General features: G+C 35.9%; 1 protein-coding gene across 1 annotated transcript in view; it reads right to left on the bottom strand.

The window, feature by feature from the left end:
- Window positions 1-11,752: 11,752 nt before the first annotated feature.
- Window positions 11,753-16,444, bottom strand: part of LOC107653336 (PDZ and LIM domain protein 7-like) — a 32,745-nt gene continuing 28,053 nt past the window's right edge. The window contains exons 7-9 of the mRNA XM_016440026.1: window positions 15,594-15,748; window positions 14,251-14,287; window positions 11,753-12,017 (exon numbers count right to left, since the gene is read on the bottom strand). Coding sequence (XP_016295512.1) covers window positions 11,921-12,017; window positions 14,251-14,287; window positions 15,594-15,748 — 289 coding nt within the window. The 3' untranslated portion in view covers window positions 11,753-11,920. The remainder of the gene's footprint in view (window positions 12,018-14,250; window positions 14,288-15,593; window positions 15,749-16,444) is intronic.

Genomic DNA, 16,444 nt, shown 5'->3' with positions numbered 1-16,444 from the left:
CTCGTCAATGTAAATTGTCGTTGATGACAATTCTTTTCTATTGTTATTTTTTTTTTTGTTTTTGGTAAAGTTTTTTTTTTTTTTTTTTTCATTTTTCTCGTCAATGTAAATTGTCGTTGATGATTTTGTGGTAATAGGAAGTCCTTTTCTGCAGAAGGTTTTCTGTACTTTTTGGACAATGATATGGATTTGTGGGTAGAATTTTGGAAATTCGTTTCTAAGTGCTTTCAAGTATTTACTTGGCCTTATGTATATATCTCTCTATGAAATTTCAGAAAAGGTATGTATAGTAATTGAACCTAAAATGGATGTAAATAAATTATATATTGTTAAAAGAGAGTTGAGTGATTTGTGCTCACACCATCCACTGTATTTCATGACACATTTTACATTTGGATCCAGTCAGTAGTCTTGAGAATAATCATGATTTATTCTTTCGGATACATGAAGAAAACCCCATTTCACAGCCATCCGTATGATTCAGTAAGTCAGCACACAACAACATGACTGCAGGTGATTTATTGACTAAATGTCTCTAGCACAATTTCTTTATAAATGATTTGCATCATCTGACATAGAAAACGCTCTATAATAAGCACAAGAATACAGCAGTTTATCTTTCTGAATGACACAATAGTTAAAGGCTGCAAAGCTATAAAAAAGGCACTTGATAGTTGATACGTAACACGTCAATATAAAAAAGTAAAAAAATTGAGCTGTTGGCTCATATATAGCTTTCTAAGAGCAGGATATTGGAGTGTTGCATTTCTTCCGATTAGAGTGCAGGAGATCGCGATAAGGGAATGTTCCGGGCAGCATCTGTTTTTTTTTTTGTCTGAACCATTGTTTGGAAACGCCATAAGATTATGCATACATTGGTGATACCCATAATAAGGATTGCTCAAAAAAAAAAAAAAAGGCTTTCCATGCCCTCACCTTTGGCACTTGCAGCTTGCAAAAAAACACCAAAATGGCCACAGAGCGTTAAATAACAGCAAGCAAATACGAACAAAGGCTCTAAGTGACTCATATAATATTGCCGGATCCATTTGCACCAATGCAAAGTGTTTTTATGATATCACAAGCCTTTCCTTAATTAGAACTAAGTATCTGATTAGAACAGATGAATGTGACATATTTAGTATTTAAGCCATGTAGAGACCATTGGTTGAGTCAGGATGAAACGCATGCAATCTGTGCTAATGCATTTCAGTGTAGCTGCCAGGGGTGTTTTATTCCTCTGTGGTTTACCATTACCTTAAGTACCCTGGCACAGCAAATCAGGCAGAGCAAAAAAAGTAGGCTGCACTGCATCTAGAGGATTGAGGGGCCACTTTAAGATCCTGTCTGACTAGATCACATGCTCAATGCTTTAGCCTACTAAATGGATTGTATGGATCAGAGTACAACTAGATTGCTTCACTCATTACATGTGAGCAAAATGCTTTGTCCTTATCTGTGACAAGAGAGGATAGAATTTTGACTGATAAATACACACCCGAGTGCAGACAAGATGAACGAATCTCACAAAAAAAGTGTCACATTTTACAATATTGCCATTGTAATATATATATATATATATTAATTTTACTGTATTAAAATCAGCATTAAGGCAGTACAACAAATACTATTATGATGTAGAATTTTTTTTATTTATTTTTGAATTACAGTAATTAAAATGTCATTTGGAGGGAAAACGTACTCAACTGTCATGGAAATAAAGTCACAAAAATTCATATTCATACAAATGGCTTAATTTTCTTTATGCAATATAAAATGGGGTAAAATGTGAACATAACATGTTTTGTGAGATTCACTCAGATGCCAAATTGACGGATACTGAAACAAACTACTGTATATCTAAAAAGTGACAGTAAAGTGAGCAGTATAAGAGCGTACTATTTTCTTTGGATTGACAAGGTGTCATGAATACTGTAGGTGTACTTGTGGAGGTGGAGTGGGATGAGGAGGGACAGCTAAAATACTGCATCCAAATACCTTGTTATCCGTTCCGACATCTGGCATTGGTGGTTCTAACAGTTCACAAGCTGTTTCCAGTTGAATGACTGGCATCGTAACATAGCAAAACTGAGGGCAGTCTGTCGGCTTACTGAAGCAAGCTACCAAAAATTCAGGTCCGTGCTTTGCTGAATGACACATACTTAGTAAATGCTGATATAGCTGTTTACTATAACAGCCGGTGAAAAAGAGCGGAGCTACTATATCCATCACTCTGTCAGTCAGCGTATGTTACAGGCTTCAAGTAAAGTACTTGGTCTTGTTTGGCATAGCTATAGACCCCCCAGTCTCCGTTCTGGCCCCTCCTTGACAAACAGCAGAGCCTCACACCGGAGAGAAAGCGTGACTTTTACATAATGGCTTGTCCTTCTTTGAAAAGAATGTCTTCCCCTCCAGATTGATTTGACAGATCTGAGGAGATAAAACAGGAGGATTAAGCAGTAGAAATCAAACTCTTATTCAATCATGGAGCTACTGCAAAGGGGCTGTTCAAAAGCGCTATTCTACAGCTGTGATTCATGATTTTCTACTTGCTAAATGAATAACACTAGAGGGAGAAACATTTTAGAGAGCATTTAATTGGATAAAAGTTTGGGGTGCAGGATGAGTCATTATTTCTGGTCCATTTTGTTTTTTGGTAGCTTTGGAGAAAAATATCTTCTAAATGAATAAACGTGGGGGTCTTTAACCTGATTAAGCTCATAATCCATTTGATCCTCCTCCTCTTCCTCTTTTTCAATTCTCCCTCCTCCTGCTGGGCTTGCAGAGGAGGCGGAGCCTGCTCTTGGTCTCAGCCTATCAGTGTCTAACTCCTTCCTCAGTGGCCACGCCTCTTTGACCACACCTGTGGTGAGTGTCAGCAGTCAGGAATGTAACATGCATGTGAACAATTACAAAAGATTTTATCTTCTCTCTTCAGATATTTAAAAAAATTATAATAATCAGTCCAATTTTTTAAATGTAATCCAAATTTTAACATTTTTAACAATTAATTAAAGTGTCATTCTTGAGCAGAATACATTTCTGTGCTATTAAATTCATTCTTATAAAGAATCACAAGTAATTTACATGTAATTTCATGTTTTATGAACTATGTGTATTATGTGTAATGTAGGTTTGCTTATATATCATCTGTTTTCAGTGTGTTCTGGTCATTTTGTGTGTGGTTTGGACTCTTCATATGGTTTTGTCATTATTTTTCACACGTCTCTCTGGGGTGTTTATTAAACCACTGTTCAGATGTGACTTATGGAGTTTGTGAGTCCCCTTTGCCCTTTTGGGTTTTTTTTTTTTTTTTTTTTTTTGAATGAATGAATGAATGAAATGAAACGAATCCTTTTATTCAGCAAGGACACACTAAATTAAGTGACACTAAAGACATTTATAATGTTTTTTTTTAAATATGTAATATATTAATATAAAATATAATATATATTTATATAATATAAGTGTTATTTCCATTTTGAATAAATGCTGTTCTTTTGAAATTTCTATTCATTAAACAATCCTAAAAAAGGTATTACGGTTTACACAAAACTAGTGTATAGAGTAATGGCTGCCGAAAAACGCTCAACTCATAAATTACATTTTAAAATAAATTAAAATAGAAAAGTTATTTTAAACTGTAACAATATTCAACAATATTACTGTTTTTACTGTATTTTTGATCAAATACATGAAGCCTTAGTGAACATTAGAGACTTTCAAAAACATAAAAAAAAATCGTACCAAATCAAACCTTTGAATGGCAGTGAATTCCTGTATTAACCTGTCATGTGAACGTGTTTTATAGGGTATATCCACTGTTAATTTCAATGCATGTCAAAATGAAATTAATTGCTATCTGTCCCAGACTGCCAAGCTTTTTATTTATTAAGAGTAAAGAGGTGATCTTAAATCAGTAGACAGACGAATGAAAGCACCACAAAATTTTGCTATTTATTGGGTTCTTGTGTGATTAATTCTATGAAGGGCATGAATTAAAATTAACGAACCGCTTAAATTCCTAAAAAAATGAAATAAATGGCAAGAGCATATCCAGTATTTCCATAACAGAAAATAAAAACGGATGTCTTAGTTTATCTGGAATTTGAACAAGAAAGAAGAATATTCTGAAAAGTTCATTAATAAAGTGCATGCAAACATGGCCAATGTATGACTTTTGAAGGGAAATGTCTAGGTTCTCAGGGGCTAGGGGACTATTTCTTGATAGTGTTGTGTGGTGCAGAAAGTTTAAGATGGAGTTTCGGGACAGGTCCCAATGCATCAAAATGACTTACGGCACAGACAAAGCAAGAAAATAGGCATTCCTAAATTCCTTCAAGCAAGCAAGCAGTCAGCAATAAAATAAAATAAAATAAAATAAAATGGATTTTTACTGATCACACAGCTTCCGCAAGGCGTGTAAGAAAAGATTTAAATGTAAATGCATTTTACTTTTTGCATTATAGTAAAGAGAACTGAAACAAAAATACAGCAGTCCTAAAAATAGGCATTCCTAAATTCCTTCAAGCAAGCAAGCAGTCAGCAATAAAATAAAATAAAACATAAAATACTTTTCACTAGTCCTGTAACTGAAAGTGGCAATAAATAAATACATACATACAAATTATATAAAATTGTAAATTAAAATAAGACAAAATAAAACATTGGCAAAACAATAACAAAAAATAACAATAAATTGATAGCAAACAGGTTTGAATCCAATGTTTCTCACTCCTCCTACCTCAAAATTTCCTTTCATAGTTCTCACTAGTCCTATAAATAAAAACAAAAAAACAAATGAAATAAAATGAAATAAAATAAAGTGCATGTTCAAAGCAGGCTTGCAATGTTACCGGTGCCTTATTATCATTAAATCATTGTCTCTCTTATCATTCATATAAGTGTCAAATAGGTTTTTAAATAGGACTTCAAGCTGGGGTGCTCATATAGTCAACATAAGTTTGAATCCGTCTTGTGATTTGAATCTAATTTGAACAAACAAAAAAGGCACACAAAAAAAAAAAAAAACAGTATTAATGGTTTCACTGAGCACCAAAGCACTTTCTACTAATGGCGTATTTAAAGTAGATTCTCAAGCATAAAAGTTCTCAGCAAAGCTCCTAATCAATGTGCAGGGCTGGTATGGAGCAGGTTTGATGTTTGAAGTGAAGTGGCAGCATTTGAATGATTAAACACCGCAGGAGCCCGCGCTCGGCAGGGGCTGTCGATAAGATGTGCAGCCGGGCATGCGAGAGGGGCCGTGGTCACTCACCTCTCTCGCAGTAGGGCTCTCCCTCCTCCATGTAGAAGGCCTGGTTCCTGATGGGCATTTTGCAGGCAACACACAGGAAGCACTGTACGTGGTAGGTCATCTTCAGGGCGTGCATGATTTCCTGCAGAGGACAGAGGGGTGTGAGGGAGCTGTGCATGCCATCTATAAATTCACACTCTGAAAATCACTCCACTCTCACTTTTAAACTCACACTCACACACTCTCTCACACTCACACTCACACTCTCACACTCACACTCATCCATAACAGAAAATAAAAACGGATGTCTTAGTTTATCTGGAATTTGAACAAGAAAGAAGAATATTCTGAAAAGTTCATTAATAAAGTGCATGCAAACATGGCCAATGTATGACTTTTGAAGGGAAATGTCTAGGTTCTCAGGGGCTAGGGGACTATTTCTTGATAGTGTTGTGTGGTGCAGAAAGTTTAAGATGGAGTTTCGGGACAGGTCCCAATGCATCAAAATGACTTACGGCACAGACAAAGCAAGTGTCATGCCAGCTGTAGCCCAGCGCCTCAAGGAAACGGTCTCCTGCATCAATCTTGAAGTCACAGCCATGGCATTTGGTACCAAACATCTTTTCATAGTCTGCAGAGAAAAACAAACCAACCAAAAAGGGCCTATTAAGAGCGCGAGGAGGAAATGCTTGGTCAGAAACGAAGAGAACGAGACAAGATAGAAAGAAATGTGTTACTGAAAGGAAAAAGAAAGGGGATTACATTTTCTCAGCCCTCACATGCTGGTCCAGATTCCTACATGGATTGCCCCAGTTTTACCCATTACGGAAAACTTAAAAGTGGCCGGCTTTACGTCCCGTACACAAGGTAAGTAGTTTAGAGCACAATCCTTTTAAGGTGCTGAGACTGCAGCTATTTTATCAACACAAGCTCTTTATTTCTAACAGAAACAGCTGTCCACTTGCTGCTGACACAAGACCAAAACTCTTCAAAGCTGTAAAGCACCAGAACTGCAATGCAAGTCTATTTACATAAAGACATGCACTCCCTTCAGATAGCTTAATGTCTGTTTATGTAAGATTAGGAGCCCAACAAATGTGACAATGTGATTAACTGAACTACATAAATATAAATTAAACATGGAAGGTGGCTGAATTTAGCAACTTAGTTCAGGAAACTAAATGAATGAACAAGCACAGCTTAACATGGCAAATTGCACTACTGAATTCAAATTGATTTATGCCATGGTTCTCATGCGGGGCTGTAGGCTCGAATCCGATCCGTAACGTTTCCGAGCCCCTTCTCCCACCGGTTTCCTATCCGACTAATTGTTCCTATAAAAGCGTCAAAAAGATTCAAAATAAAAGAAAAGCTGTCAGAGGCCTGGCCTAGTGGATAGCACACAAACTCTGATACTTAGAGCTGTGGAGCTCATGTTTGCAAAACAGGTTTGAATCTAATGTTTCCCATTCCTCTTCCCAATAATTTCATGTCATAATTGTCACTAGTCTCACTAGCAAAGAGAAAAAGAAAATAAAGTACAAACACTGGCAAAACAGGTTTGAATCCAATGCTTCCCACTCCTCCTTCCAATAATTTCCTATCATAATTTTCACTAGTCCCATAAATAAAAAGTGTAAAAAAAAAAAAAATAAATAATATATATATATATATATATATATATATATATTTTCACTAGTCCCATAGTTCACTAGTCCCATATGTATGTATGTATGTATTCTTTATAAGATATAAATTATTTCACCATATTAGTTAAAATGTTTTTTAAAAATATAAACAAAAAAAAAAAAAAAAAAAAAAAAAGAGTCCAGAAAAATTAAAACTGAAAAAAAACAGAACCCCCCCCAAAAGCCGTAAACCTAGGGGAAACACTGACACTCACACACACACACACACACACACACACACACACACACTTTAACCTACTGGAACTACTCTTCCTTACCAGCTTCATACAATCAGAATCAACAGCTTTTGTTTGTTTTTGAGGTCATTTTGACATACTGTCCATAACATTACCTTACCGTGTATTTTGTTTCTCACTTTTTGTGTTGTATTTAATGCATTATATTGATTAAATCCTGGTAATGCTTAATAATCATTTCTGTCAAGACATTAATAAATATCAAATAATACTAACAAATTAGTGAATATGAAGATTTAGAACAATATATGAATTTAACATATGGCCCTTATGCTGCATTTTTTTATTAAACAGTACAATTTTATAGTATTATAACATTTTATTATTACAATTTTATAATATATATATATATTAAAAAAATTATTATTATTATTTTCTTTAAAAAAACATTAATAAATTCTACTGACCGCAAACTTTGGAATGATAGTGTAGTTCATAAAATTATACTAGTATCATTAATGATTTAACAAACTAGTCCACCACTCAGTTTGAATTGTTCAGTGCAGATACCACTGCAGAACAGGAAAATTCTAAAAAACTGCATTGTGTGTTTATGTTGCAGAACAGTAGGAAATGCAGTTACCCCAGTTATCTTCTTCTTGCATTTGGCACAGCTGGGTGAGTAATGGTTGTCGTAGCATTTGGTGCAGTAAATGGATCCTTTTTCCTCAAAGAAGCCCCCCTCGTCCAACACCCTTTTGCACTGACAGCACGTGAACTCCTCTGGGTGCCAGGAACGACCAAGCGCCACCACGTAGCGTCCCCTAGAACACGGACACACAAACACAGTCTTATAACAAAAGCTTTTGCATTAATGTGAAAGGGTCAGCTTTCACATTAAAAAATGTGAAAATCCCATCAGCAGCTGGGTTTAGCACTCTTAAGTGTTCAGTGTGCAAAAGCCATTCTAATGGAAATAGTAGGTCAGACGCAGAAGCCCACTCCATTCCGTATTGATTCTCCACGGCAGAAAGCCCAAGGACATGGCGCTATTTCTGTGCTCTGTGTATTTTAAGAAATATTGCTGCCTGACAAAGTTTGACAACATTTTTTCCCTCCCCATGTTTTCTCTGAGTTTTGTAAGTAATGACATTTAGCGCATAGTCATCATTGATTTGGAGGTATTTTGGGCTGTCTGCAGTGGTTAGCTTTGGGATTTCAAAGGAATAGTTCACCCAAAAATGACTGAAACTATGTGCTAAAAATGTACTCACCCACAGGTGATCTAGATGAGTTTGTTTCCTCATCGGAACGGATTTGGAGAAATTTAGTATTACATCACTTGCTCATCAATGGATCCTCTGCAGTGAATGGGTGCCGTCAGAATGAGAGTCCAAACAGCTGATAAAAACATCACAATAATCCACAAGTAACCCACACGACTCCAGTCCATCAATTATGTCTTTTAAAGTGAAAAGCTGCGTGTTTGTTATAAACAAATCATTTAAACATTTTAAACAAACTGTTGCTTCCGGCTAAAATACAAGTGAGGCCATCCCCTTCCTCTCACATCAAAATCCACCATCATATTTGTTTAGAACTGTTTTGAAACAGTTTCAATCTGTACATATTTCTCTCCTTATTCAGACGAGATTAATTTTTCACTGGAGAAAGCAATATGATGGACAGAAGACTCGTATTTTAGCCGGAAGCAACGGTTTGGAGTTTAAAAAGTATGAATGGATATGTTTCTTAAAAATACGCAGCTTTTTTACTTCACAAGATGTTAATTGATGGACTGGGGTTGTGTGGATTACTTGTATTGCGATGTTTTCATCAGCTGTTTGGACTCTCATTCTGACAGCACCCATTGCACACTGCAGAGGATCCATTGGTGAGTAAATTATGTAATGTTAAGAAACAAACTTATCTATATCTTAGATGGACTGAGAGTGAGCAAATTGTCAGCAAATGTTCATTTCTGTGTGAACTATTCCTGTAACTGTAAATTTTCAGTCAGTCCTGAAGTTTGACTCCAGAGGCGGTAGAGTTCCAGCCGTACCTAATGATCTTGTTGCATGCGGCGCAGAGCGGGGTGCAGCCGCTGGAGTCGCCAGGGTTCTGCTGCGCTGCCTGCATGATGGAGCTGCGGTTCTGCATGGGAGTGGGTTGGACTGGCTTCTTGTGCTGCGTCACCACTGTGCTGGTCTTGTCTGGGTGGTAACGGTCTGCAAAACTGGGATCTGTCACCCATGGCGGCCGGCAGGCTGGACCGGAATCGGTTGGTGCTTTAGCCTGCGCTAAAAAACACAAAAAAACATAAGGACAATAAAACTCTATACATATATTTTTTTCAGCTCTTCCTCACTATGGGTCAACAGAGACCTGTTACAAGTGTGTACATTTATGGGCTGCTATTAAAACGAGTGCAATTGTAGTCTAAATTGGCTTGCTTTTATCCAGGGACCAACCTATAACACAAAGACATCTATCGAGATGCTGCTAACACCATGAGAGGAGAGCATTAGGAGTGGCTCATGGTTTAATTCAGCTTATATAAACCACATCTCAAGAGAGTGATAATTGACTCATATTATCATCTTTGACTATAAACACATCAGTGCCACTTATGTCTTACTTTTCCCATTAACAGCAGGCCTGTCTGGGCCAGCCGGGCCGCTCCGTGAACAAGTCTGTTTTATGGGAGTTAAGTTCTCCCTGTGGGAGTGAATCTGGGCTGTGAGTCAGTGTGTACTGTGACTGTGAGAGTCAATCTATTCTGTCTGTTCTGAGAGTACTTACCTTGAACTTCATCAGGTTTGTCTGCTGGCTTGGACTCGGCAGGACAGGGAGTTACTCCGTGACTGTAGAAAGAAAATTTCCTTTCAGTACACATGGCTTGATAAAACAGCTTTAGCCAGAGCCAATGAAAATGTTTTTAAGCTACACAACACAACCTCTGACATCTACATCCTGGATAGAAAGTACACTCCTGAACAAAGCGATGAGATTAAAACTACTTCACGGGATGTCACTATAATCAAATTAAAATAAAGAATGGGTGTTTTTTGCTTCAGTTGTAAATAAAAACATTTTACATTTAACGGATTTACTGAATTTTCACTGAATAATTTTTATTTATTACAGCTTGGGATAACAAGAACAACAACAAAAAAACTATATTCTTTCTAAAAAAAAAAAAAAAATGCTCATGGCGTTTTAAGATTTTATTCATTTACATGACTTTTCCAAAGGCTAGAAATCACTTCTAAAATAAGGCTACCGAATTATCCGGGTTTTCAAAAAAAAAAAAAAACCTTAAGAATCTTATTTTAAAAATATATTTTTTGTTGTTTTAGCTTCTTTTAATGCTTTTTTGTCTTATTTTAAATAATTTTATGTGATCTTGGGACCCCCTTTGGAAGTCAAATTTGAGATTTAGGCGTAAACATGTCATTCACATATATAGAGTAAGTCAAACAAGTCTGTCTTGTGTTTTCATCGCCAAAAACTGCTTTAAATTATACCAGCTGGGCAAAGCAAGATATAGAATGATTAAATCTCTTGCCGGAAATTTGTACAGAATTAGAATCAACGCATACTGATTCCAAACAATGTCTAATTAATCTCTTATTTGCATAAATCCCAGTCTGAAAAACATTTTAGTTATGTTCCAAATCCTAGTGAGCTGCCCACCTAGGCAATATTTTTAGGCACCATAGCCACAACCACAACAGCATGCCTGTTCCAAACAGTAGGCAGCAAAATTACACTCGTTTCTCACCTTGTTTTGGATGAAATCTAACATAAAATTGCCAATCCCAGAATGCACAGCACTGAATTTTATCTAGAAGCTGCAGAATTTGATCAAAATAAAACTGTTCCATCGATTTAAAAAATGCAGTATTTTACGTAATACTTGTGCTAAGCAATGCTTAGAATATTGAGCTTAGCTAGCAAGATCTAAATCCACAATCTATCTGCTGAAAAAAGCTATTTAAACCAGGCTAAGTTGGCCTGGAGTGAATTAAATAACAATTAAAAAGGTTAGTTGTTTTTACCATCATTTCTCCAAAGAACTAGGAAACAGCAGCACACAAAATGCTAAATGTTGAAATGAAGAAAAGAGAACAAGCAAATCTTTAAGAAAATAAAGGAGGACAGCAGAGAGTATTGCAATGTTTTATGTACTCGGAGACATGAGTCAACAGATTCTTTTATCTTATTGGAGACAGAACCAGAGGAAGAGCAATCAGATGACATCATAATAGTGCATTATGTTAAATTACAGTGAGGAAAAAAAGAGAATGAAATATAAAGGAGAAAGAAAGTTGAGAAAAATCACGAGGGGGCTACACAACACAAACAGAAAGAAGGAGCAATAGTAACAGTCCTGTGATGGATAACTCCTCTGAACGAGCACAAAAATAACAACAACAATAAAATAACATGATTATCAGTTTGTAGAAACGATACCACTTGAAAGAGACTGTCACACCAACAGCATTCAGATATTCCTAACGGGAACTTGACTGTAGGGCTCAGTTTGCATGGTTTTCCCGACTATGCCTGCATTTCTTCGCACATTTGTTTTTGCTATTTTTAACTTGTATTTTTAAATTTTAACTTGACAACCCCCTCATGCCCGATTTTTTTTGTCCTGGTATAGCTGGGGTCGGTGTTCACCCATAGCTGGCACGCGGTGTTGCAGTGGTGCATTTTTATCTAGTGCGGCTGCATCTCAGCCCCCTCGGCCGTCTGATAGCAGGGAGGCAGAGCGCTCAGGACTTGATGTTGAGGGCACGGGCGGATCTCTCGTGATGCCAGTCTCTCAGCCTGGCATAGCGGGGACTCTGAATCTCAGTGAGGAACTTTTCCCTGCCATTCAGTGCACGACAGAGTACAGGAAATTAGGAGAGTGGTGAGAACAAAACAGAAGAGAGAAAACAATGTCAGCACATACAGAAAGACAAAAGCAAACGCAAATGAGGTTGAGAGAACTGCAAAACAGAAAGGAAAGAAGAAAGAATAAAAGATGCAACATATGCAAGTAGTGATGAATTCAGAAAAAAAATCAGTGCATCTGTAGATAACCAGGCCCAGACAGAATCTGCAGACTTTTTCCCCCACGTTTTCGGTTTTGATTTTAATGGAAAACCTGCTAAATGGAATTGGAGCTGAGAGTACTACATGCTTACTGGCAGCACAATCTAACGAGCCAAAAGTTTTAAGGGCATTTGCACACAAGCGAGAGAGAGCGTTTTGATGGAAAGCAATGTACAAGATGCTTTTGTTAAGGGTGTGGAAAGAAATTTGGTATGAAATCAAGTAGAAATATAGGAAAAAGTGCATTTCCGAAAGCACAACTAGGCTGAGTCCAAATTCTTATACTTTCATAGATGTGCCGAATGTTTTAGGTATCAAGGCTGTGAAATTCAAATTTCAACTTCAAACATTCATTGTGCTTAAAACAAAAATAGGCATTTGAAGGCAAAAACTTTATTTTATAACACTTATTCACTGCCAATCAAACATTTGGGGCTGTATTTTTTATTTTTTAAGTCTCTTATGCTCACCAAGGCTGCATTTATTTGATCAAAAACACAGTAAAAACAGTAATATTGTTAAATATTATTACAATTAAAATAGCTGTTTTCTATTTTAATATATTTTAAAATGTAATTTATTCCTGTAACATTTCTTATTATTATCAGTGTTGTATTGCTTAATATTTTGGAAACATCGATTTGTTTGTTTGTTGTTTTGTTTAGGATTCTTCAAAAGAACAGCTTTTGGCGAGACACTGCAGGTGAATAGGGTAAAAAAAAATAACTACTAATTATCACCATACCCAGTTGATTGATTACATTGATAATTGCAAACATTTTTTGTATTACAAGTTTTGTAAAATGTTATGTTTAAATATGCAAATTATGCATTATTTAATGAAATATGCGCTAATTTGCATACATTTCTAGTACAAAAATCTGAACACTGGATGAATTCAGTTTCAAAATTCTTGTTTATTTATTTTTTTTACATATTAGAGGCAAATGTTTTTACAGAGGGAATTTTGGGTATCTCTTTTTGTCACTCCATAATTCAGAAAATACTTTGAACAGCCAGAAAACAATATATTTTCACAATTTTTGGGGAAATAAAATGTTGTATATAATCAAGCAAATTATATATGAACAAATCCCTCTGTAAAAACCTTCAGAATATAGACAGGAATAAAAATGTAAAGTTTGGTGTGTGTAAGTGCTACTGAAGTGGAGATTTATGGCTCAGTGTAGGAGAAAAAACTCATTTTGAGAAAACGGCCTTTAAAAATATGTATTGTATTTGAAATCTATTGACACAAATAGATAACGTGCTATAAAAGAAACGCTTACCAGTGTCTTTTTGGATGCTTTCTTTCCACTAGTCTGAAAAAACACTTTATGAAAAGCCAAAAAGCCCAAAATCTCAAAATTGACGGGTGCATGAAAAAACAGTGCTTTTGCCTGCAGTGTCTCCCCTTAAAACAGAAATGTTATATAATATTATAAATGACTTTATGGTCACTTTCGATCAATGTAAGGCATCCTTCCTGAATCAAAGTATTCATTTCCTTTTAAAAATCTTACTGTCTCCACACTTTTAAAAAGTAGTGTACTTAAAAGACTTTTCAAATCTAACAACTCCTCTGCTCTTGTGGCCTTATGGGATAGCAAATTTTCTCTTGCATTATGGAACTCCATAAACCCTTGCATTTGTCCTATAAATGAGGCATCATTCCCATCAAAAATCAATGAATCTGAATTGGTATCTGACACATAAACTTTCATTAGACTGTATTTTATACATGACAGGCATTCGTATTCTGCAGAAATCTGAGGGCATGATTCTGTGAAGGTCTGATTATAAGGCACACAGCAATCAGTGTATGAAGTTACACTGCAAATGCACAGATCAGACAACAGCTTATAATGCCGATCAAAGCATATTTTCAGCATCTCTCCGCAGAGAGCTGAACACCGTGATCTCCTAATGAGGGTGGTAAAAGGTCAGAGCCAGCGATTTAATGCTTCAAACCGCACTTCATTAGTAAGTTCACACAGCTCTTTACCTGGACCTTTTCAAGTTCTCATCATCCGGGTCCTGCACTGAGGGAAGCAGGAGAGACACAGATCAGACCAACCATCAGACACACAAACACAACATAAAATCCACTTCCAATATCTGAACAACACTACAAAACACTTGAGGACTGCTGCTTTTAAAGAGACTACCCATCACATTTTAACATGAGAGTCAATCCCATGAGATGTACAGGTACGGTATGGCAACAATGGTTGACTGCACACCTCTTTCCTACCACTTACTCGAGAGCAAATCAAAGCCACTCAGGCTCTAGACGGCATAAAGGAGGAAATCTCAACCATAACCCTTTAAGCTATACATAGACAACATTTCCCACTTCTTTATGATCTCACTCTCAATATCAGATCAGCGGTTGGGTCCTCTAGGACATGCTTTCATGCCCTCCTACACTCAGATTAGTTCCTGCCACTAAGTAAAGATGGGATTTACGACAGGGAGTTTTTTTTAGGAACTTGGGAACAGGGCTGGGAGCTAGAACTGTATATACTGTGATGCTAAAAATGCATCAACCGGAAGTCTGGTTTAGTACACAACGCAATTTTAAAAATCTGACACAGAGTAGAAAAATAAAGATTACTTTGATATCTTCACTGATTTATAATTGGAGAAGTTTTTTTTCTTTTTACAATATGTTGCTTCTACCTGTAAATTTACAATACATTAACATTAGTTAATCCAATTGATAACATGAAATTACAATGAACACCATCTACAAATAATACTACATTTTAGCACAACAAATGTATAGTTTGCAGGTATGCGTGAATCAACTATTTTACAATGGCTCTGAATCTGACTCGTATTATTTCAACTCAAGTAAAATGAAACAAAATCAAAAAATAAAATAAAACGAAAAATAATAAAATAAAATAAAAAAATTAATCATGAATTTGTCAATTAAGTCAGTTAAATTCCAAATAACCAGATATATTAAATGTTATGGAAAGTAAATTACTACTTTGACTGGATTAGTAAAAAATAAAATAAAATAAAATAATTTTTAAATAGCTTTTTTCAGCATTTTATTTGCTTTGGGTTGGATTTCTGGCACAAATAATCCTCTTGAGATGTACCACAGTATGAATAGTTTTATATCATGATTAAATATTTTGGTCCCACTCCCATCCTTACTTAGGAATGTCTTGTTCCACATTACTTCACAAAATACTGACTCTCTGAGAAATGATCTTTCCAAAGAAACCCGTTGACACAAATGAGCTTATGCTGAAAACCCCAAATGAGAAACACAACTGCTCTGAGAGGAGTATACGGCGCTGACAGGCTGCGGTCTGAACGTGTCTGACTTACTGAAGTCAGTGCCTGTGAGCTGGGCCAGGATTCGGAAAGAGCGAGACTGGGTGGTGCCGGTGCGTGGCTGCCAATCCTCCGTATCCTCAATCAGTCTCTTCTTACTGCGATCACTGGGGATGAAGCAGGGCGTGTTTTCCACCCGCAGACCGTGCCTGGAGACATGAGTCCTTCGTGACCTCTCTCATTCACCACAACAGCACAGCACACCACCAAAAATCGGCAAATGGCTTCACGTAATGCGTGCAGCACAGGAAGAGATGACTACACCAAACACAGTGAGGGAACATGCAGTACATGAGGATCCAAAAAAATACCATGGTAACCAAAGTTTCTGACAAAATACAACAGTTACTACAGGTATTGTTGCTATTACACCAAGCTATCACAAATCTATTAGAGTAACTCATTTTTATGGTGCAGAAACTATGATTAGCATTGTAAATTTTGTAAGGTGATGTTATAGCACTAGGGTTTTCAACCAGGGGCCCTGAAGGTATTTGAGGGGGTCCGTGGAGAATTAATTTCATTTTTAATTTTGTTTTTTTTAAATATATATATATATATATTTTATTTTATTTTTATTAATATTTTTAATTTAACAATTAATGTTCATTATGTTTATACATTTTATGAATTAATTATTTTTTATTAATTATAGTTATTAATATTACTTAATTACATTATATTACTTTTATTATTATTTTACTAATTAAATTACAGCAAAAAGTACTACATTAACTTGATTACTAAGAAAACGAAATAAGTAAATTAACAAATACAAGCAAATAAGTTCAGTAATAAGTAAATAAATTATTTATTTTAAAATAAATTTACCAAATAAATAAATG

Source organism: Sinocyclocheilus anshuiensis, unplaced genomic scaffold (assembly GCF_001515605.1).
Source record: "Sinocyclocheilus anshuiensis isolate Anshui unplaced genomic scaffold, SAMN03320099.WGS_v1.1 scaffold103, whole genome shotgun sequence".
NCBI classification, from domain to species: Eukaryota; Metazoa; Chordata; class Actinopteri; order Cypriniformes; family Cyprinidae; genus Sinocyclocheilus; species Sinocyclocheilus anshuiensis.
Note: the sequence above shows the minus strand (reverse complement) of the source record. Positions and strands in the feature narration are given on the sequence as shown.